General features: G+C 31.9%; 2 protein-coding genes and 1 pseudogene across 3 annotated transcripts; 1 reads left to right on the forward strand and 2 right to left on the reverse strand.

Annotated features, from left to right (window-relative positions):
* The first annotated feature begins 15002 nt into the window (after positions 1-15002).
* LOC145054212 (putative E3 ubiquitin-protein ligase XERICO pseudogene) lies at positions 15003-16285 on the forward strand (annotated as a pseudogene). Its single transcript, XR_013684724.1, has 2 exons — positions 15003-15219; positions 15647-16285. The product of XR_013684724.1 is annotated as a putative E3 ubiquitin-protein ligase XERICO pseudogene (transcript).
* On the reverse strand, positions 16246-18219 carry LOC145054210 (uncharacterized). Its single transcript, XM_079002353.1, has 2 exons — positions 16832-18219; positions 16246-16719 (listed from the first exon to the last, which is right to left on the reverse strand). The coding sequence occupies exons 1-2, from the start codon at positions 16932-16934 to the stop codon at positions 16334-16336; spliced, it is 489 nt and encodes a 162-aa protein (XP_078858479.1). The 5' UTR covers positions 16935-18219; the 3' UTR covers positions 16246-16333.
* A 3587-nt stretch (positions 18220-21806) lies between these two features.
* On the reverse strand, positions 21807-24273 carry LOC145054213 (indole-3-glycerol phosphate synthase, chloroplastic-like). The gene is made up of 10 exons (XM_079002354.1): positions 24002-24273; positions 23488-23748; positions 23230-23406; positions 23058-23132; positions 22948-22992; positions 22698-22862; positions 22546-22624; positions 22394-22476; positions 22219-22287; positions 21807-22143 (listed from the first exon to the last, which is right to left on the reverse strand). Exons 1-10 carry the CDS (start codon positions 24152-24154, stop codon positions 22060-22062), a joined length of 1191 nt encoding a protein of 396 aa, XP_078858480.1. The 5' UTR covers positions 24155-24273; the 3' UTR covers positions 21807-22059.
* Between the last annotated feature and the right edge of the window lie 251 nt (positions 24274-24524).

The raw sequence follows: 24524 nt of genomic DNA on the forward strand, positions 1-24524 counted from the left end.
ATCCAACGATGGAATTCTTAATTGTATCTCGAAAGGATATTAATTCCATTTCGTATGACATAAGAAATAGATTTTAATACTATTATACATTTACACATATAAGTCCAAACATATGTTACTATCAGTTTTCTAAAAAAAAACACAAAAACAGTCGTTTAGGGCTTTAATGCCATAAAAACGTGTCGTTTATAATAGATAATAAAACAACAAAAATCATTGTATGAATTGAATTGATTTATTTATCATATAAGTTAATGATATAAACAAAAAGAATTTTGGTTAGCTTTTAAAAACTTCCAATAACAACGAAAATGTTGATAGATTTTTTGTGTAACTTTCTTGATTTTGTTTTTGATTTCTTGTGCTTATGAAAGAGCAAGGAAATTGTTGTTTTGTAAGAGTCATATTCAATCAATGGACCATTGATTTTGAGGTGAACCAAGACCGTATGCCTTGTTGGTAGCCTTTACAATCTTTCGTTTCTGATAAGTGTTTGTGAGCATTTTGGCTTACACATATTATCATTCAATCAAGCTTCTCTTGTTTTGGTATGACAAAAGGCAACACCTAGGAAACTAATGGGTACCTTTCACCTTTTAATTCCCAATCAATAATTCCCCATTTTCTTGGTTAGATCTGTTTAACTTTTTCTATATTTTATCCTTTTGTCTTATGATTTTACAAGGAAATAACCTTTGGATAAAGAGAGAATATTGAAAAAACAATTATAACACATATTTCTAAAAATTGAATATCAACGGTTCTCAATAATGCCCTATAGTTGAAATAACAAAAAAAACATTGATGAATGGGTGCGCATTAAGGTTTGTTCACCAACATTAGTGGCTTCCCCGATGTTATGGAAAGGGAGATCGTATTTAGCAATCGAGCTAAGAGACTACCCCATTAAGGTGATATGTACGAACTTCTCACTATTTTTTAATTAAAAAAAAATGAAAACTAAATGATTTTTGGTGATATAGGCCCTAGGAATAACCTAAGCTCACAAAGGATCGACACTTTTTAAAATCAAACAAACCCATGCGTCTATCATTTATTAGTGGAGTTAAATAAAATTTTCTAATTAAATCTAATTTTAATAATAACTGTATTTTATTTAAGTAAAAAATTAAATAAAATATATCAAAATAATTAAATCTAATTTTAATAATAACTGTATTTTATTTAAGTAAAAAATTAAATAAAATATATCAAAATACGTGATTAATTTATCTCTACAAAATGATGTAAATAATATAGTTTTTTATTTTAAATACAAAAGTTGAATTGAATTGAATTGCTAATGGAAATAAAAAAATTGGATTTAATTGAGTTATAGATGTAGAAGAAAAAAATTAGTTTGTTAATAATAATTGGATTACTTAGAATAGTCTAAGTAATAAGAATTGTCTAAGTGCCATTTTCAAACCGCGTCGCATCCCACATTTGGCTAACCTTTATTTGTTTTAGGTGGGATTTAAATTTGCGTCACTAAAAAAAAGTGTTTATCATGTAATCTTTCCAAACCACTAGACCATTAGGTGTCAGGTGATGATTGAATGGATACACACTAGAGAAGATCAAATAAATAAGCCGGGTTGGTCAAATAATAAGTGAAGAAAAGTATATTTTATAACATTAGTTAAAATGGATGTCAATGGGGCATATTAGATTATCCATGTCCCTCCTGGTTGATTTTATGATATTTTTTATTGGGTTATAATTTTACATATTAAAAACTTATCACATATCAAAAATATTATATTAACAACTTAAAAACATAATTTTTTTTTTGAATTTTGAAAGCTCAAAAACATTATTATTATTTATTACATTTATATAATTAACATATAACTATATATTATATATTAACGAGGACTCCATAAGGGGTTTGGGAAGACACTGTCAAACGTCGTCCCCGTCCCTACCCCTAAAATTAAAACGAGAGTTAAGCTTGCCCCCGCCTCTGATTTTTTATTAAAAAATATCCCCATATAGGATCGAGGTCTCATGTGTTCGGGGTCCTATAAGACTTTTTGACATTCCTAAGTTAAATTAATCTATTTAAAAACATTCCATTGTCTACTTTTTGAATTTTATACATAAATAATATTTTAAACATGATTTTAAAAATATGTTTTGTGATGATAATAGAATTTTTGAATGACCAAGTTACATTCATCGTCCTTGAGTTATGTAAAAATTTATTGTTGTGTAACTATTTTTCATTCGAAGCATTCATATGTAAAAATTTATTGTTGTGTAACTATTTTTCATTCGGAGCATTCATATAACTTTATTTAATTGTGTTTTTCATCCCTAACCGCTCAAGATGGCTATATTATGTTTATCTATTAATTGTTATTACTTATTAATTTATAAAATGTTATAAGGCTAAGTGTGCCCCAAATCCCTATACCACCAAATATCTTCCTTTTTATCATCCCTACACCCTCCTCCGACAAAGAGTTTCCTTAAACCAAACCCCCTCTTCATGTTCCTTCAAGGTCTCATTCTATCATCTTCACCACATAATCAACAAGCCATACTATGAAACTTTAAGGTTTGAGAAATTCACTTTACATTATGGAAAGTGTATTGTTGATTATATATAATACAATGGTGTACAAGAAACTATGAAAATATAGATACATGTTAACTAACTTTTTGATTATACTAGACATACATAACTATATTATAATTTTCAAGATATGTTGTTAATACCCATGCCCCTTAAGGAAAAAGGTGGCTGGACAACATTAGTTTTGGCTTATAAATGTTCAAGTAGAGGACCTAGAAGAATTGTGTTGAAGATGTCGTCAGACGAAGCTTAGTTGGAACAAATCAAGTATATAGATTACAGAAGAATCAAGATCACGAGAAAAATGATATTCAATATCAATATGCTTAGCTCATTTATAAGAGATAAGACATTGAGTTCTACAAAAACCATGGATCAATAAAAGACAAGAATCATGGTGATATGCGTTGAATAGTCTATTAAAATAACCTAATTCAAACTACAAATCTAGTTTTAAATTTATAAATACTAACAAACTGAACCAACTACTAGCACCAAACAGTGTATTTGATCAAGAATAATATTATTTGAAGTAGGTAATGGTGTCAAACGCAAGGGGAATCGAGGTTTACTAAATAAAATAAGTAAAGCAAAGTAATTTGAAATAAGTAAAATGCTATTAATTAAAATATACTTTTGATTAGATTTTCGAATCACTATAGAAATATGGTTAATCCATATGAAGTGCAATGGAAATTTGATAATTATTCACCGATTCCTAAGTTGATTAACTTAATGTCAATACCATTAATTCTATGACTCTAAGTTATCTACCAACAATGATAGCTTTCCTAGATTTAGTCTATTCATTCATATTAAACAATGGCTTAACATGTATGATCAGTTCTAGGGTTAGTGATAAATTCTCAAATTGTCCAAGTATTGGATCAATCACACATACTAATCTTAACTTTATTATGTTTAACCTAGGAACATAGCCTTCCACTAGTCACCATATCATACACTCTTAACTCAATTTTTCATCTTGGACAAGTTAATAAACAATGTGATTTAAGATACAAAATCTAAACCTAATCATAAATTATGTACTTGATTATATATAAACTTAACAAAATTATTATCAATACGTAATGATCTTTTTTTTAAGCATTAACATAATAAATTAAACAACTATAACAAATCCTTTCAATTAATTAAAGCATAATTGTTGATTGTCTACATCTCTTAAAAAATATAAGGACTTAGCCCAAAATCAAAACCACATATCTAATAAGAAGTAAGGAATTCAACATAATACAAACCAAAATGCTTATCAAAATAACTCCTCTTTATTGACTTGAAACGACTGCAAACTCTAGGTTTATTCTCCTTTCTTCCAAAAGACGAAATCATGGCTTAATTTATGGTAATGTGCTACCGACTTATTTCGCAGCGCTACTTATTTCTCGCGACGCGAGTTTTAGATATTCTCAAATATCTTCGAAATCTTCTATTTTTCTGGAAATGTATTTAATTAAATTCTGATTAGTATTCAAGCAACGAGTTTTATTCGAGAACATGCTTTAATATCTTTCATTTTATCATTTAGTCTTTTTAATATGAAAATTACAAATTTATAACATTTTAGCATCAAACATCTATAAAGTGTGCAGAAAAGCATAAAATATAGCCTTTAAAATATGTATAATTTATTACATATCAAAATACCCCACACTTGGCTTTTGCTAATTGTAACACTCAAAAATCACAATCAATTTAATTTTTTTCAAAAACCAACCATTAATTAACATTGTTTACAAAATAGTCATTGTTTTAAAAAGCATTATTTCAAATTAGAGTTTTCCCAACACCCAATGACATAAAACAAGAAGTTGTGTACGATCACGCCTTTGCCTTTCCACGATCCTCTGAAGTACCTGAAACGATAAGCTAAAAATTATAAGCCAAAGCATAGTGAGTTCCCCCAAAGTAACAGCACACACACATACACACACACACACACATATATATATATATATATATATATATATATATATAACATCATATACCGGGTCCACAACTAGAAAGACTTGATTACCCCCTGAGCCCTCAGTATGAGTATGACATGCCAATTCGGCCCTCAGCTCATATCTGGAATGCTCCTGGGCCCTCAGTATGAGTTTGGCATGCTAATCAGGCCCTCAACTTATATTTGGAATGCTCATGGGTTTGTTGGCTACTGCACAAAGCAGTACAACCTCAACCCAACACAATGTGTCGACATATGCAATAGATAAACATAAACACAAAACCAACAAATACAGATAATCATGCGGATCTACTAATTAACCAAAAAATAGCATGATACTATCCTAACCAGGATATATAATCTAGTGGGCCAACTGTGGTGCCTTCGACCCACGGTACAGTAAGAAGAAACTCACCCCACTATCTGACGAATAATTGAACAATACATTGTTCTGAATACTGGCTCTACAGGTCACCTATTCAACAGATATTGACCAAGGCTTAACTATAGCTCAAAATACCCAAAACACCCTTAAGTCAAACTTAATCAACACTGGTCAAAGTCAAAGTCAACGGTCAATGTTCAAAAGTCAATATTTCTTCCAAACAGAGTACGCCCAACGTACCGAGAGTACGACCAATGTACTCGGATGTTGACCAAAAGCGGGGCGTTGACAACGTACGTGCAACATACCTCCAGGTACGCCTATCGTATGCTGCCCAATCCCAAAACCTCATTAAGAGCTTATTATACCTACTAGTTTTACCAATTATCTAACTAACTATTACGACTTAAGACAATGTACATTTTCGCAAATAATATAACACTAATAGTCGGGTATTGAACACATGGAACATAATTAATTGATTAATTTAACTACTAAAAATTAATCTAAAACAACCAAAAGTTAATTGTTTTTTTTATCTAATTTTGCAAGTTCAGAAAAACTTAATCACTTAATTATCAAATTCAATCAATTACTAAAAACACTTTTGTTTAGTTCGAATCCATTTCCCCTCTATGGTTAGCTACTAATTATGGATTATTAAAGTTGGCTACCAAATTTTATATTATTAGTAATTTAAGTCCAAATTTATTAATATTTCACTAATTCATGTAAAACTATGTATGATCACACACAATCAAACACAGAATCAGTTATGGATTACAAATGGGGCTATGTAAGATTTATTTAACAAACACAATTATGGTTATAATTTATGTTCTCCAGCACAACTAAATTTAATTACTTTAATTACTTATCTAACACTTGGTCGATCCTACCTCTAGCAATTTAATGGTCACTAAATCACTAGGTGTCAAGTTCATGTAATTTAATAGTCACTAAGCTACACGGAACATGAATTCGAGCAATTAAAGTATCAAATATTAACATGCTAGGTAGTAATAATAAAACACAAGCACATAACCAACTATTAAAATCCATAATTAATTAAACTAATCCATAGAGTTTAAGCTTCACATAGCTAAACAGAAGCAGCTAGATTCAGCTACTCATGGTTGAAAAGACATACTCAAATTCAATAAATAAAGACATGATTAAATGTACCAAACTAAAGTGATGATTATAATCTTCAATCTCTAGATCTTCAATCAGCTTCCTCCTTGAATGCTTTTGATTCAGTTTCTATGAACTATTTTCCTCCAGAATCCTTTCTCAAAACCCTCTAAGCCCCTTTGAATTATGAAAGTGAATGAATATATATAGTTTTGGGAATTATTGTAATTCATGTCATGAACAAGGATTTCACGTCGTGATTTAAGATGAATCCTTATCGGGCAACGAATCTGACTTCTCGTGCACTTATCTTCTAGAACACTCACTCCACGTCGTGTAAGCCATGGTCACATCGTGATTTGGGCTTTTCGCATGGATTTTCTTCTTTTAATTCTTCAATCCTCCAAAGTTTTGTTTGTTGTCGCTTTTGTCCCTTTATCTTCAAGAATGTTCCTTTTGGCTGCAAAACATAATTTAATCTCATAAGTACCATATATCTTTGCAAATAACCAAAATATTAATCAAAATGCATTAAAATATTGCCTAAAATGTGTATAGATATGGAAATATCACCCATCGTACGCTGCCCAGTCCCAAAACCTCATTAAGAGCTTATTTCATTAAGCCCTTCTGTCTAAAACTTAGATCCAAGCCCAAAATAATGTCCTAAGTCATAAAGTTTCTAACTTTATGACTTTGCATGGCTATAAGGTGCTTTATGTCAAAAATATGTTCTTAACTCAATAAGACCATCTAACACATGCATGGGTTAAAAGGACATCTCAAATGACTTAGGGTAACCCATACTCAAAATGCCAAGCTAATGGGACCAAAATTTTCACAACTACAAGGCTAACAAGATCTTAAACAAATCATCATCAAGTTCAGAGCTTTTTACCTTAAAATGATGCCAAATGGTGATAAGATTCTGGATATAAAGTATTTAAACCCAATAGCCAAGACGGGAGCAACAACAGTAGGAGTGGAGTCAATACTCTTTGTTTTCAATCCACTCTCAACGGTTCTCAGCAAGCCTTAAAGTTGACTCAATGTGACTTCCTATTTGTTCAAATGATAATTCATATTGAACTGATCATAACAAGGAGGTAAAGAGTGCAAGACTATGTCAATAGCCAACTCCTCATCGAAGTTCACATTAAGTTTCAGCAAACGATCAACATAGCGTTGCATGCGTTGCAGGTGGGTTGTGATGGACTCTCTGTCCTTCATCTTGGTGGTTATGAATGACTTGACTATCTCATACCTTTCTTGACGTGCTCTTTGATGGTACTTCTCTATCAAATCCTTGCACATATCATATGACCAGTAGTCCTTATAAAACCGCTGTAACTCAGGAGTCATAGTTGCCACCATAATACACGACACTTTGGTCGCGTCTTTGCAATGGGCCCTATACTCAGCTATTTCTTCAGGAGTAGCTTTTGTTTCATCTATCTCATTCAGCTCTTTGTCGAGGACATATTCCTTGTCCTCGAATTGCAAGGCCATCCTAATGTTACACATCCAATCATTAAAGTTGGAGCCATCGAATGTGACCTTCGCACAAATGCTCAAGAGCGAAAAAGTGTTTGCGGAGTTATTGTTGGAGTAACCAGAAGCGTTGTTGGAAGTTGACATCTACAAAAGAAGAAAGACAAAATTTTGATTAGATAAGGAATCCTTAATATAACACCCAAATGAAATATTAAGACTAGGATGCAACTAAATAATTTACAATTCAGAAGAGGGATGTCGTAATCCAAATGCAAATTATTTAAAGGTAGGTAAATGATGATTTACCAATTTCACCATGAAAAACGAAATTTAAATGAGTTAGGTTTTTGAATTGAAATTCCTAGATCTTTTGAGATTCATTGAACTATTCAATGACATGTTTAATCTCGATTATGCCCTTTTCATTTTGTGACTGGGATACCAAGGATCACAAACAAGGTGTGAATAACCATGCAAATTAGTTTGGTACTCTCAATGTCATTTACCACCTAATCAATGTGCCAGTTAACCACACACGCTCCATCAATCAATGATAATTTACGAGCTACCCATTGCCACCCTTTATTAGTCCATATTAGTGTGTCGGTTAACCACACACACTCCACTAACGACTTGTATAAAGTGCAATGTGCAATTTCATGGATTAACATCAAATTCACATTTTTTAAAGTAACTAAGATTAGGAATTTTATGAAAACATTTAGTTACTTTATTTACTTCATTATACTTATTAATGAGAGTTTAAACCAAATCATTAAATTTGATAAGGATATACAATTACCTATAATAAAGATTCAATTTTAGGCAGAAAAATGAATTAAGGTAATAATCCTAATCAAGCCAAGATTATCAAAAATGAAAATCAGGGATTTGACAGGCCAACTCGTCGAGTCTGTGCAATGCAATCGTCAAGTTGGGCCAACTCGTCGAGTTCCAAACATGAACTCATCGAGTTCTATGAACAAAATGACGATTCTACTCTATTCTCCTTTGAACGATTCACAATTGCATTAGGTTCAACTGAAAAACATCCTAGGCTCTGATACCACTGATAAGATTTGAGCATAACTACAAATCCCATGTCTTCCTGCAACCTAATAATTAAGGATCCAGGTTTTCATTAGTTAAACATGAAACTTGAATACAAAAGAGAAAACCCTAGGAAGCTAGTATATAATTCGAAATCTATACAAAATAGGGTTTTGATGTGTATCTTACTTGTTATGTAGTAATAACAATTAGTCCTTTTATATCTTTAGCTATTGAAAGCAAGTGCCTCAAATGTGACACCTCTAATGGCTTACAAACATTCTTTGCAAATAGGATGAGAACGAGAGGGAAGGAGGCACACTAGAATTTCAGCTCTTCTAGGGTTAATAGCATGGGGTCAGAAATCCGAGGGGTTACCCTCCTTATATACTTGTGGTTGCTTAGTCCCAAAAGCCAGGGTTTGCAGGTGGAAACTCTAATTTCCTGCTTACGGCTTAAACAACCCATGGACTCCCTAATAAGAAGCCTTGGACGAAAACTTATAAGGCCTCCTTATAATTTTCGTCCACTCCCATACAAGGAGTCCAAGATTTGCAAAACAGCCACTGTACTTTTAATTAATTCCTTTAATTCCTAAATTAATTTCTGATTAAATATCAATTAAATAACATGATTTCTAATTAATATATTATTTTCATAACATATAAATAAATCATTTTATCAATTTATTGTTCCAAATTATAAATTCAACTTTTCTCTAAAATTTATCTTGTCAAGTTGCAAGAGTGAAAGCAACCCAAAATGATTATGCTACTACCAATTCAAGTTTATACCAATTATAGTTATGGACTTAGACACCTAATTCAACAATTGAATATTAGGATACTCTAATTATGATTATACTTATGAAACAATGTGTGTATGTGTGTGTGTGTGTGTTTTTTGTAAACACTTTATGGTTAATCTGTTGTTTTTGAAAAATTTAAATTTCTATGATTTTTGGAATGTTACATCACATGTACATCAAAGTGGGAAATTTAGAAGACTAATATTTTAAACTTAGATTTATAAAATAAGTATAATAGTTAACTGATAAAAATAAAAATTTAAAATAATTATTAAATATTTACAAATATTAAAAATATGATTTAGATGACTTTGATATTTTAAAATTTTATAAAAAAATAGATATGATACTTAAAAATTATATTAAATATTTATGATATTATAATATTCAAAAATAATATATGTAAAATCTTCTATAATTTTTATGACGTTAAAGTTTCGGTTTCAAAAGAACCTCATTTTAACTTATTGTTTTTGTTAACCACTTGGGTTGTAGTGACTTGATAAGACATGAAAAATAAGACGGATAATCTATTGACCTATATTCGTCTGCAGTGACTTAAGGACATAATACATAACCTCATGTTTGCAACGAAGACTTAGATTATTCGGTACATGAAAGCTGGTCCGGAATCCTAGTTAGGAAAGTCTCATTTCCAAAAAGAAAAGCTTATTGCTCCTACTCCTGCTGTAAAACCACGAGAAAGATTCCATAAGTATAAAATCAAAGATGGTCGCGTTTTCTAACGATTACATTAATATTGAATAAATAAGGTAGGTCCTTTAAAGAGTTGTGACTTGTGACTAATGATAAATAATTGAATTACGACGTTTCTAGAGCCATGGACATGTGTAATAAGTCATCACCATCCAAATACCAAGGATCTCATAATCACATCTTTTTGGTACAAAAATGGATCTCAAAATTCCAACTAAATATCAACAAACCAATATTGGATAAGATTCTTTCTTTTTAAATACTAATAAGTTTTTTTTTAAAGGACGGAGAAATCATATTTGAAACATAAAACTATTTGTACTTTGTTTAATGGAATATTAGGTGTGAGACCCATGTATTACATGAGTTAATTTAAAAGAAAAAATAAATACAAAATTCTAAACATTTGAGAAGTATGGATTTATAAGAAAAGTGATAAAATATTGAATTATAAAAATTAAAATGTTTTTTTTCTCTTGTAAATTTAAACAAATAATTTAGATAAATAAATAAAGAAAATTAATGAATCTTTAATTTAATAATTTTGAAATTAGAAGGAAAGTTCATTAATGAAATTGATATGCATTTATTATTGCATTTAAATATTATTTAGAATTTAATAAAATAAAAACTCATAAAATAACATGTGGAATAAGTTAATTTAAAATAACCACAAAATTACATTTGACAAAATAAATGACAATGTGACATTTGGCAAAAAGATCTTTATTTATTAGGGAAGATTTATAGTAAGTTATGAGGCACGTATACTTAAATGTCGCATTTGAACTCGAAAGTTTTTTATTTATTAGGAAAAATCGAGAAACATTTTTTTTCGTTAATTTTTCTCAAATATATGCAATAAAACCCAAAGTGTTAATATTTCACAAAACTAAGGTATAGTACCAATACTCGAGTCTTTTTATCTTGATTGGTTCGTATTCACTTTTATGAACCAAAAAGATACATGTGATTCGATACGTAAAAGCTAACACCCATGTTTTGTGGATGTCAAGTTCCCATATAAAAGCATTTCTCGTAAGATTTACATGCAAAATTTTTGAAAAAGAAAGAACTCATAGCTTCTTTAGATTAATGGCCACTTGCTCTAAGAAACTTATTATATATCGATCCCACATGAACATATAAGATAGTGATCATTAATCAATTAGCTGTGTACGATTCCTATTGCTACAAAAACTTATTTAAAGAACCAAGTAACCTATAACTTCGGATGCTATAGTGATAGATCGTATATTGTCTTAGACATGTCTTTTTCATCTCACAATGTATTGGTCGTTTTCACTCCACACGTCGACTCAAGGATAATAAACATGATTGATGTTAGATCACACTCGAAGAAAGTATATATGGTTATCATTCTAAGTTTATTTTTAGGGTTAATGTAATAATTGGATAATTAACTATATCTAAACTTATTTACAAATATTTTTAAAGTAAAAAAACATTGTCAAGACTCAAGAGATAACAAAATTTAACTTTTATTTTTAAAATATCATTGTTACCAGCAATAGCCTTTGCTCCCGATCACAATGTTATTTTAAAAAACAAAAATAATAGTTTGTTAATTTTTTATGTCTTTTTTAGTTTAATGATATTTTTAAAAGACTTTACATAGTTCGTTAACTTTTCATAATTTTATTAGCTCATAATATGTATCCCAAACCAAATCAATAATGGTTTTAAGGAACCAAACCAAAACAAAAAAAGGCATTATATAACTCATAGTTTCAAATTTATCCGAAAGGGTTAAATATTGATTCACAAAAATTTACAAAATCATATCAAACTCCCAAAAGGTTAATTAATGAATAATGCAACAACTTATTATGCATCTATTCTCAACCATTCTCTATCTCATAAAGTCCAAATTTACATTTTATGGTTATTAGGACTTATCTATGAAGGACCATATTCCAAACAAATACCTTGTAGAATTATGTAGAAATGACTGTATTCCAAATATACATATCCTAGACCCAGGGTCGGCCCCGAGATTCTGGAGGCCCTGTGCGATTTAAAAAAAAAATAGGCCTTAAGATTTGAAGGATCCTAAAATTTAAGCAAAAAAATATAAACTTTAATTTTCCATTGCATATACATAAAATTAAAATTACATTCAAAATAATACACAAAAAAAAAATTGGCTTTTTACTTGAAAAGAGCCTTCTACCTAATATTTATTCTTGGAATCTTGGTTCTATATGTTGAAACTTAAGCAATAAAGGTATGAAAACTTTAAAGAGAACAACAAAAACTTATTAGATACCAAATTAGAAATTTATCAGCAACATATCAGAAATTTATCGGATAACAAATCAGAAACACATCAAAAATAGATTGGAAACGAATAAAGGGTACATTATAATTTTCGTCACTTTAAATCAGCAAGAAAGAGTATCAAAACTATATAAAAAACAAAATTGATATCAAATCAAAACTCAAACAGAAAGACAGAAACGAAACAAAAACTGATTTACATCTTAAAACTTAATCATAAATGAAACAGAAACTGCTGTGCTCATTCAAAACTTATTAGAAACTTACTAGAAACGAAAAAAATAGAACTTGATTTGCTTGCACCTTCAAAGCTCAAAATTCGACTACTTGAATGCATTTCCCTCTGATTTTCAAAACTGATGTGCTCAATGTTCTTGTTCCTCTGATTTTCAGAACTCTAGTCTTGTTCTTTCGGAAATTAGAAATAAAAAAATCAAGGAGAAAAAAAAAAGAACACATGAAGAGAGGAGTGAAGAACATGAAATGAAAGTCCATAAGTCAAGTAATTAGAAATACCTTAATCCATATCTTTTGTCCTTCTCCTTCTGATTTCGAAACCACAAGTCCATAACACGAAATTTGATTTTCGAGCAGAGAGAGATGAAGAACGAGTTTTCTGATTTTTGAGAAAGATTGTAGGATCGTTTGTATTTTGAAACTTTGTTTCAAAAAGCAGAATTTCGTGAAGAAGATGAAAGAAGAAGATTGTTCATAGCTTTGCAGATTTAGGCAAACAATACAGTTGCACTTTTAATTCCTACCCCATGTGTAAGCAAAGAAGAAAGAAGAAGATTGCTCATAGCTTTGTAGAAACCGAAGCATATTTCTTTTCCCGAAATTTTCTCTTTTTTCCCATAATTTCTATACTAATTAGGGATGAGCAAAAGGACCGAACCGGCCGGAACCGGCCCGAACCGGACCGGACCGGGGAACCGACTTCGGCCAAAATCAAGAACCGAACCGGCCCGGCTCCTACCGGTTCTTGTCGTGTCTTCAAATGTTGGAACCGCTCCTTGAAAAATAGCATCATACGGTTCCGGTTTTTGCCGGTTCTACCGGTTCCGGTTAAATTGGTTCCGATTCCTACCGGTTCCCGGTTCCAAAAATCCACAAAAATAACGTCCCGGTCCCGGCCCGACCGGTTCCATCGGGTTCCGGTTCCGGTGCCGGTTCCAGTTCCGGCCGGTTCCCCGGTCCATATGCTCATCCCTAATACTAATAAATGAAAAAACCTTTCTTTTATGTTTAAAGTTGTAACTTTTTTTTTTTTTTTTGTAGAATCTTTCGATCTCGATTCGATATAACAATTACGATTTATGGTGTGAAAACGATCTTATACAAGATTTTGATATTTATAACCTTAACATAAACACTTCAATATATTGTTTTAATTAGATGTCAGACTCATGTATTACATGAGTTAATTAAAAAATATTAAATATCAAAATATATCAAAATATAAACATTAATTATTTTTTAAAATTAAATTTTAAAATAACGAAGGAAAAAAAGCATATTTATTGCAATTTAAGATTATATTTAATACTCAACTTATATAGCTATATGTATTATGTGACTTTTTAATTTTAAAAATTAAAAAAAAAACCTAGAAATTGACATATGAATATTATTTATTTAAAAAATACCACAAAATGACAAGTGTCAAAACTTATGAGAGATTGACATTTGGCAAAATGGATCTTCATTTATTAGAGTAGATAAATATATATTTATTTTATACATCGTTTATCCTAGGTTTTAAACTAAGAATAGCAAGTTTAATACTAAGGGCGTGTTTGGCATAGAGTTTTTGGAAGCTTCTAGCTTTTAGCTTTTGACAAAACGCTCTAACTTAAACAAAAAACTTCGTTTGACAGTACAAACGTTTAACTTTTAGTTTTAACAAAACGTTCCGATTCTAAAAGCTACTTCATATATTTATATATTTATTTTTAATATTTATTTATTTTTAATCAAATATCCTTTTATGTAATTTTATATATTTTCAAAAGCTTCAACTATTTTTGCCAAACATTCATCTAACAAATAAAAACTACAGCTTCCTGCTACCAGCTACTCGCTACACGCTATCCGTTACCAGTTAACCGCTATCCGCTTTTAGTTAACCGCTACTTTTGCCAAACACGCCCTAAAAATTGATACTTTTCCAAACACGCCCTAAGAATTGAAAGATTATTTTACATGTTTATGATTATAACTAGCAGTTAATGTGCCGAATTTTACATATCAGGCCTAATATTCAAACATCGTATATGAATATTTATCCTATATATTGGCTTTGGAATGAATTAGGCATCAACCGTCTATATTGTGCTATTTATTTTTTTGTGTAATAAAATCAATAAAATATTGTTTATCTGAAAAAAAAAATGTTATCTACGTAATTTGTTTACAAGATATATTTTTTTTTTGAAAAACAAATTCCTTTTACTTTTTATTTTTTGTCGATAAATACTTTAAGTTCAATAATATATTGAAAGTTATCTTTTATTTTGAATATGAATAAAGCATATAGCTAAATTAACTTTAATGGAAAGATGGGGACTGGGGAGTATATATTCTCAACTGAAGCAGTGGATTCACTCTAACACCACCTCCTCTTTCTAACTAGCGGTGTGCCGGTGCCACCATCCTCCGCCATTAAAGCCCCAGTACTGTCCTTTTTCTAACTCCCTACTCTTAAAACCCACCTCAATTTCCCATTCAACTTCAACGATTTCAATTAACCATTTCATCTTCAGCCTACCCCCTGCTTCAACGTAAGTAATCTCTTTCTCTTTCTTCAGTACTTCTAGATCTCTGCGTAGATATCTATTATTTTTCTTATTTATCTGTTATATTGTTTTAGCAATGGAAGTTGAATCTGGTTTTAGGTTTTTGATTCATGAAGTTTCCATTACATGATCTGAACATCGTTTTTGGGGATGTTTTTATTCTTTGTTCTTCACAATCTGAATTCTTATCTATCTATCTTCCAAAAAAAATTGTACTCTAGATTCATAAAATTGAAATGAAAACTGTGGTGATTAAGATCTTATGCGAACTGCTCATAAGAAATTAGGTTATAAAACACTTAGTTCATTCTTCCCCCTTTTCCCCATATTAAAAGAGGTCGAATAGCAATTGAATGAAAATTTGTATGATTTCTTTTGTCGAAATCGATTAATTTTTGTGTGGTATTTACAGGTTCAAGCACCAATATGGGTCTGTCACCATACTCAAACCCTTCCGATGCCGGAATCCTATGTGTAATTCTGGTGAAAACCGCCATGTCGATATCTTTCATGAAGGAGATCCTTCGTTCCATCCTTAATCTCGTCGGAATCCATTTCCCGGGGTGGGAGGATGTTTCCGATCAAAACTTCACAGAGTCACCGGAATGCCGTGGAACACCATCAACGAGTTACATGGAGGAGTTCAGAAGCCGGACACCAACACTCCGGTACGACTCCCTCCTCTCTTCTCCCCTCACCAAACAAGAATGTTCCGTTTGCTTGATTGAATTCAAACCAGACGCAGAGATAAACCACCTCTCCTGTGGACACGTTTTCCATAAATCATGCCTCGAGAAATGGTTAAAATACTGGAACACCACTTGCCCTCTTTGTCGAAACCACATGATGGCGCCTTTAGAATCCGAAGAAAACACCTGTCCGATGTGATCGTGATATCGTGATCGAGTTTAGATTTGTTAGAGGAGTATAGTCAGTTTTGAGTTTTGTACATATTAACTCCATGGTTTCCGGTGTCATATGCATCTGAGAAACGGAAAAGCTTTGTTCCAGTTTGAATTATATATAATAATAATTATATATTTGAATGAAAGTACATGTTAGTTTAGTTTTTACAGATAATGAATCGATAAGAATTTTATCAGCATTCTCTAGGTCGTCTCGATTTCTTCATGTTGGTGGTTGTGTTTCCTAAATCTGAAAGGTTTGCACCGACGGAGGCAGTTTTCCGGTAGGCTAATTCAGAAAGGTTGGAGCCGACTGAGACACTGTTCCGGTGGTAGCGACACCTGAAGGAGCCAGGGTGGTTGGTCGGAGCACACAGGCAACTGATCTTCATGGCGGAGGATTTTCTGGCACGTGGAGAAGATGGATTGGATGATAATGCTTCGATTCTTGCGTTGTTCATGTCATCTTCTAGAGATAGTTCATTTAGATCAATCTTGGGTTGTTTTGGTGGTGGTTTTGACATATCTTCGCCGGAAGAATCTTGTGTGTTTAAAGATTCGAACACAGGTTCACTAGTATCTAGAAGAAAACATCAGATCAAACAAATAGGATCTGAATCTCTTGATGATTCATCGGAAAAAAACAAAAAGAAAAAGAAACAGAAAAACATAAAGCGGAAGAGTTTGTTTACCTTTTTTGATAATGGCAGGAGCTTGTTTATCTATCCACGTTTTCTTGTTAATGGATATGATGACGATAGTGAAGATAACTATGAAGATGAAAAGGACGAACATCTTTTGGGAGTTTTGATTTCCTCCAACATACAATTCCCCCTATCTTTCCTTTTTTTGTTGAGATTCTATGGTGACTATAATCCCTCTTTCCTACACCTCAAATTTTGGGAATTTTTTGCCACTTTTTCCTCCTGTTTTTCTTATTTAGTAACTATGAGATGATCAACATAATCCACGAACATGAAAGTAGACTATTATAATTTATAAGAATAATAATAATAAAAATAAAAGAGACATGTAATATGTATGCACCCCACGTTTTCTTCAAGAGGCACATATATTCTTGATCTGAATATTCAAATGAATAGGTGTTTATTAAGAAAGGTAATCAAAGGACAAAAATGAAGGAAATGGTAATTTAAGAATGAGTAAAAGTACAAAAAAACACATTAGTCAATCAGTGGAAACTTACTGGAAATCAAAACATTAGTGTATCAAAAGAAGTTTAATCATCGAATCCTTGAGTTTCATCGATAACAGTAAGTGAGGGGGCAAAGCGCACAATCATCTTCTTCCTCGATCCTTTGGCATTTGGGGTTTTGGAGTCGATCCCCTTGTAACGAACACGACGATTACATGATATAGGTTTAGGTTTGACAAGCAATGAAGATTTGATAGAAGGAGTATTCTTGTCTTGACAAATCAAACTATTTGAGTTAGAAATCTCATAACTGGTCGGAATCGGATTCCTGAGTCGGCGACGGAGTTTTTTCACTGTCCGGAGAGGAACAAGAAAGTACTTTTGTCCAGGGACGAGAATCTCCTCCGGCGGAACAATGGAGTCCCAGGGCTGCCGGAATATCTCTGGACGAGCCAAAACGAAATTGGGATACTTGTCAATGATTGAAGACGCTGGGAATGCCATGTAGTGTCGTTCAACCACACCTCCGGCATGAATAATCTGCAAGATCAACGGCTTTTCTCCTACGACAATTCCCTCAAAGCTAGGGTTAGGTTTGTTGGTACGGGAGCCGAATAATTTGAGTAGCATGTTGAGGAAACAGGTTTTGGATACTAGAAGAGAGTATTGGAGGTACGTAATGACTTATAGAAATCACGATCGATGAAATCGAAGGGATTTTGATTTGTGTTACCGTTTGATTTTTGACGTAGATTCTGGCAGCGACCTGCAGATCAGTGAAGATGAGATCAATGTAGAATAAAGAGCAGGCTGTGGCTGCCGACTGTCTTATTATTGGTTATTGTTGTCACTGCAGGAGGCACAACTAAAAAAAGCGGCAAAAAAATGATCATAGATGACCTGTAAAAGTGTAAAAGGTAATGCAGAAAATATGAAAAGAGAAAGAACGAGAGAGATCGACATTTTTAATTTACTTGAGAGTGGATAAATGAACATGAATCCTAGCTAGAATATTACACTCGAATTTCACCTTTTGTATCCGCTATAACGCAATGTATTTGCAAACCAAAACCCATAGGGCCGTAGCTATTTTAGCAGTAAGTCAATTACGAATTTCAAAATGTCTAATTCATATATATGGCCTTATGAGTACTTTTTATTGATTTATTTGTGTAACATTGTAAATGAATTTTGCAATTTACACTTTTGAAATTTCCTGAAAATCTAACGTGTTCTCTAATTCGAACATTTTTTTTTAATGCATAACATTTTGTGTTTTAAAATATTGTATTTTATAATTATATACATCATAAATTGTTGTGTATAAATCATTTTCCATTTTTATAGTACGCTTATATTAAATGTTTTCAAGTTTTTGTTATACTTTTTCTTATTTGTGTAATATGTTATGATATGAATATTTAAGGGTTGATTGATATGTTTTTTTTATTGAATAGATGTCAAGTCTAACTCGGTCAAATTTAGATTTTTTGATATCACAATTAGAAGTTTTTGTTTGGTCATGTAGCTTCTAATATGCATTTTATTGTGTGTAACATGCAACTATCAAATAACCCTTTAACATTATTTCAAAAGAAAAAGAAAATTTGAAAAAACATTTAGAAAACATATAAACATTTAGCAATTTTCATAAAAAAATTTCATATTTCTCATTGTTTCCAACCTGTGATACCGTGTGAACATCCTTGTTAAAGGCTATAAAGAAAGGTATGTTGAAAAAAAACTTGTAAAGGCAACAGACACAGACATATTGGAATATTGATCCAAAAAATAAACCATTTATGTGTAAGGCTATCCGGTATGAAAGGATAAAAGACCTGAACTCCTATGTGGCTGGCCAACCCACGTGAACATCATCCCTGATTTCAGTGGGTTGGTTGTGGCGTGGTGGGTGAGACGGAGGCACGGAGCAAGACACCCAATGAAAAAGAAGAAGGCTTGGCAACGGTCTCTTTAATCACGAAAGTGACAACATATTTTTCAACAATTGGCAACTATGATCCCTTGAGTTTGGGTCAAAAGGCAGAACAAACCCTATCCTTAATTTCCTTCTTAAAAAAGATTTTTAAAATTTGCAAATTTCACCATGGACTTTTATATTCCTATCTTTAAATTTTAAACACGAAGCCGCAACCGGATCTTGACTCGGAAATTTAAACGTTTTTTCAAAAATTCAACAGTAAGATTTCGAAAAATATCGCAACTAAATTCTATGTTTTTTTAATGGTTTTTTAGTAATTTAGGTTTAATTTTCTATGTTTTTTTTATGTTTTTTTTAGAAATTTAGCTTTTATTTTCTATGTTTTTTTAATTAATGTAACATTGTTTTAATTAATGTAAAATATTTATTTATGTTATAAATTATGTTTTTTAATTATTTAATGTTTAAACAAATAAAATAGAAAAAAAAAAGAATATTTTCTGGTGATAACTATTTCCAATGTCTAGTGGGTTGGTGGTGAAGCTAACGTGGCACAGATGTAACAACATTTTTTTGATGGGTTGATGGTGACCACTTTCTCATAACCTAAAAGTACAATATCGGTTCTTTAATTTACATGGAAATGATATGTAGTGTTAGACCCAACTTGGAACCGAATACCAATTTGTACAATTGTACTTGATGATTTGCATATCATATGAGAACTAGGGACAAACGTATTGGAAGAATCTAGATTTGTACTTCCCCATTTTCATATCATGTAATAACTAACAAATCCTTACCTAAGAATCTACATTTCTACATCTTTCTTTGTCGTACAAAAACTTCAAGCAAAAGCATGGCATGCATTTACGAAAGTTATGTAAGTTTTTGTGATTCATCCGAGCAAAGAGTTTGCTTCTGATTTTTTTTTTGAAAGGCTTAATGCTTAATATTAACTGCTAGCCCAAAGCTAGAAAAAAAAAACAATAAACCAATTACAAAATAATGACATTGATTGGATTTTGAAACCAATCAAGTAATCAACCCAAGTAATTATAGCTTTATTGTTTCTATGAACAAACCAATTAAAGGCTTGATCTATAAAAAAGTTCATCAATATATTCTTCTTGAACTTTTTGCTTCCAAAGACGAAATCATTCCTATATTTCCATATAGTCCACCAAATTGAAATAACAATCACCTCCATTGCTTCTTTTTTCTCCAAAGAAATCCTCATCCCTTCTATCCAATTAAAAACTTCATTCCTATATCTCCATATAGTTGCTTCTGATTTAGATTTGAATGCATGTGTACTTAACATACCATGTGGGCTAAAAAGATGGGCAAAAAAATTTGTACTATATGGTCTAACAAGATGAACTCCTAAAACCGTTATAAGTGGTGTTGGTATCATTTACCTGATCCCAACCGGTCCCAATACCAATCCTGATTTCAAGCTTATGAGTTCGGTTTTGGTCCACCAGAGTGACACAAAAAGAAGCGGTACCAACGAGTTCGATACAGGTTCAGGACCACGCTCATCCCTATTTTGGAACAAGATAATGAAGACGGTGAAAGCTCGAACCACAATAAGAGAAGAAGCATATGTTTTACTTTTCTATTTCATCAATGTCATTAACAAAATAATATCGATAATTAAAAATAAAATAAGTAGATAACTATATATATTGATATGGATGCCAAATGGACGCCTTTGAACTCCACATCTTTTGTAACATATTGGAAAGAAGCAGGTAGCTAACAAATTTCAAACAAAAAGTTTACTTTGAGGATCATATGTGAGTATGTGACTGCAGATTTTAATAACTTTAAGATAGGACAAATATCATAGTTCATTGCCCAAGAATAAAATTAATCCAATTTTTTTCTATACATTTCGTAACGATTGGTAAAATTATATATAATTATCTCCAAATGGTTTTCTTAATTCCAAATATAGTTGAAGTATATTTTACTGTGAGCCTGTGAGAGGGGTACATATTTATGACCCGAAAATAATTTTTACTAATCTGGAGACTTGGTGGTTGTTAAAGGTTCATAAAGCGTAAGTGTCACAATAATTTTTACATAATCAATTAAGTTTTATGTGATTCCAGAACAAAAAATCATGGTCAAAGCATCCTTTTAAGTTCATGCCTCAACCTATAACTTCGATAAGGTTAAACTTCTCACTTTCAAGACTCATGGGCTTTAAAGTATATTTTAAAAAACTTTCTTACGAGTCCATAAAGTTCAGCCCATCTTCAGTTTGCCCCAATTGTTATTCTCCGCATGCTCGATACTCAAGATTCAGACAAAATGGCTAAAATCCAGAATTTTTTAACAAGTTTTGGATAACTGGTTCTTTCTAAAATTAGCATAATTAGACCAGTGACCAGTTTAGCTTTCTATAAACGGGTCGGAAATTTTTAATTGGCTTTTGGACCAGACTCAGGCCCAAATATTTTAATCGTTTCAGAACAATATAAGTGTTGGTGAAAATTTGTCATCAATACGCAATGACATTCACAATAAAAAGCAAAATATGTGTGTCAAAATTCCATAATAACAAACAATTTCTGTACCATAATGATGAACAATTAATAGTAACCACGGCCTCTTTTTACAATTTACAACACCATGTAGTTAAAGTTCATTCAATATAACATAATAGCAACAAATGCCAATGATCAAAAAAATGAACTCCCAACTTCATATTTCATATCAATATTGCATAAAACTTGAACAAAATTTTAGTCGATTTTGTAATTATATATCTTGATTAAAACCCCTTAAACCACATTTTGATGTCTCAAGAGTTATGCCGAAATGTCTTTTCCAAAAAGTAGAGCAATTCCTTTCGTGGGATCTTCTTGTTTCACAAGAGACTCCCCTACCAAGATCTACAAAAGTGCATCAATGCATCAAGTTTGATATCAAACAATTTAGGGCACCAAATACATAATCAAATCACTTACTGCTTTAACACCGGCTTCTTGTACATACGCCACATCAGCAGGAGTGAACAATCCAGACTCCCCCACCACCTGACAGAATTCAAACATCAAAAATCATTCATTCCTCTTATCAAATTCTTAAAAAAAAAAAAAAAAAAAAAAAAAAACTAAATGGTTACAACATATATAATCTTACTATTATGCCTTTTTGGCGAATCTTTTCACCACGTTCACCTTCCAGCAATTTCTTTGTGTTACTGATATCAACCTCAAACGTTTCTACAAACATACCATAAGACTTGAAAAAGGATAAAAAGATTATGATATATGAAAAAAAAAATTGCTTACCGAGGTTACGATTATTGATACCAATTAATTGAATCCCATCGATTTCAAGCACTCGATCCATTTCATTCTCATCATGCACCTTAAAAAACCCAAAATGATTTATTTAATTACTCCAAACTGAAAATCATTTGAATAAATAAAAAACTTCAAACCTCCACAAGCACTGTCAACCCAATCATCTTACAAATCTTTGTCATATATTTGATGTCAAGATCTTGTAAAATAGCAGCGATTAACAGAACAGCATCAGCACCTTTTGCACGTGCATAATAGAGTTGCCATGCATCTACAATGAATTCTTTGCATAATAGAGGACACTGTAGAATGCAGATAAATAATAATAATAATAATAATTAATCAATTAAACTGAAATGATGTGTGAAAAGATAAGGAAAACTATACCTTTACTCCAGCATTACGTATCGCCACTAGATTTTCAAAGCTTCCCTGAATTGACAAACAAAATTATTATATGATTAATTAAATTGAATAATCAATCAAAAAGATTGTACCTGAAAATATTTCGCATCTGTTAAAACACTCAGACACGCTGCTCCACCTTTCTCATAGGCTTTTGCAATTTCAACCTGTCACAACAAGAATTGTATATTCATTAATCAAATAATTACACTAACTAAGCACTAAGTATATAGTGGTAATTACATCATGGAAGTGGCAACTTACAGGATCAAAATCTTCTCTTAGAACTCCTCTACTGGGTGAAGCCTTTTTCACTTCAGCAATTAAAGCAGGCATTCCTGTTTTTGCGTATGATGCCTTAAGAGCTCCTATAAAGTCTCTAGGAGGAGCAGCGATGTCAGTAGCTTTCTTCAGTGAACCCAGAGGCTTTTTCTCTCTCATCTGAAAACTGATCCTTGTTAGGGAATGAGAAGAGAAATGTAGTATGAAAAACTGTGTATAAGAGTAAAGAAAAAACCAGACCTGGGCAACCTCGGTGTCCTTGTTCCATACAATTTCCTCAAGTATGTTGCGGGGAGTATTACCTTCGTTCTGTAACCTGAACTCAAAAGGACCAACATGATGTAATGGAGGCCCTGTTGGTGGTCGTCTTCTAATTTTTATCCCTTGTGTAGCAGCTATGTCGATTTGGGAATTTTTAACCTTTGATTCCTTAATATCGAGTGCATCAACTTTGGAATCATCCGATGCAATATTGATGGCAGATCCATCAGTAGCTTCAGACTACAAATCAGTAAAAAAAAATGAAGTTCTACTATAATCAATTTGATGTTTCAAAGAATTTTGAAGTTTGGGTGTTGTGTAAAGGTCTATCAATCAGATTTCATTCTCTAATTAGGGCGCGAAATAGTTTAGGGCACGAGTACATGGTCACCCATCCCCCTGATCGTTACCCTCACGAAACAATGGCATTTGAGGTTAATTAACAGTAATAAGAAAAGAACGCAAGAAGTTGGAAAGATCATAGATAATCTACCTGTTGAGCTCGCATACAAGGAAATGAGGCGATGTGTTTGTTCTTCAGGAATCTGAAAGTGAATCGAGTAGTATCATAGAATGTGTGATTGAAGGGTGAGGAAGGAAGGGAGTTGAAAGAAACCGAAGACGTTGCGCAAATTAACTCCTGCATATCTAAGAGCGTTGGATTTGCTGTAGTTTATAAAATACGCACGAGGACGAGGGAGGACGCGGTGGCCGGAAGAGGCCGTTACATTCTTCGGTTAGATAACCTTTTGAGTGCACCAAAATATCCATCGGGAAATAATGAAATATCATAAGGATCGGGAAATAATGAAATATCGTAAGGTGGGATTTACTTTCCAAATCACTAGGTCAAATAAAAAGTTATAAAGTAAAATTTTCTTAATCAAAGAAAATCATATCCGACAGAAAATCATATATTAATTTAAAAAAAATTCAAACTAAAATTTATTTATTAAAAAAGATGAATTACTGATAAATGTTTTGATCAAATTTTCCGAGTTTATTGGTTTCATATA

The sequence above is a fragment of the Lactuca serriola genome, chromosome 5 (assembly GCF_051521515.1).
Source record: "Lactuca serriola cultivar US96UC23 chromosome 5, Lser_US96UC23_V15, whole genome shotgun sequence".
NCBI lineage: Eukaryota > Viridiplantae > Streptophyta > Magnoliopsida > Asterales > Asteraceae > Lactuca > Lactuca serriola.

What these genes read in the sequence shown, in the direction of transcription:
- LOC145054210 (XM_079002353.1), bottom strand. Translation starts at nt 16,934, where the DNA reads ATGTTCGTCCTTTTCATCTTCATAGTTATCTTCACTATCGTCATCATA. An exon ending in TCCTGCCATTATCAAAAAAG is followed by an intron (nt 16,720 to 16,831) that starts GTAAACAAACTC and finishes GTTTTCTTCTAG; the next exon opens with ATACTAGTGAACCTGTGTTC.
- LOC145054213 (XM_079002354.1), bottom strand. Translation starts at nt 24,154, where the DNA reads ATGCAGGAGTTAATTTGCGCAACGTCTTCGGTTTCTTTCAACTCCCTT. An exon ending in GGTTGACAGTGCTTGTGGAG is followed by an intron (nt 22,625 to 22,697) that starts GTTTGAAGTTTT and finishes GGGTTTTTTAAG; the next exon opens with GTGCATGATGAGAATGAAAT. An exon ending in AAGAAGCCGGTGTTAAAGCA is followed by an intron (nt 22,144 to 22,218) that starts GTAAGTGATTTG and finishes GCACTTTTGTAG; the next exon opens with ATCTTGGTAGGGGAGTCTCT.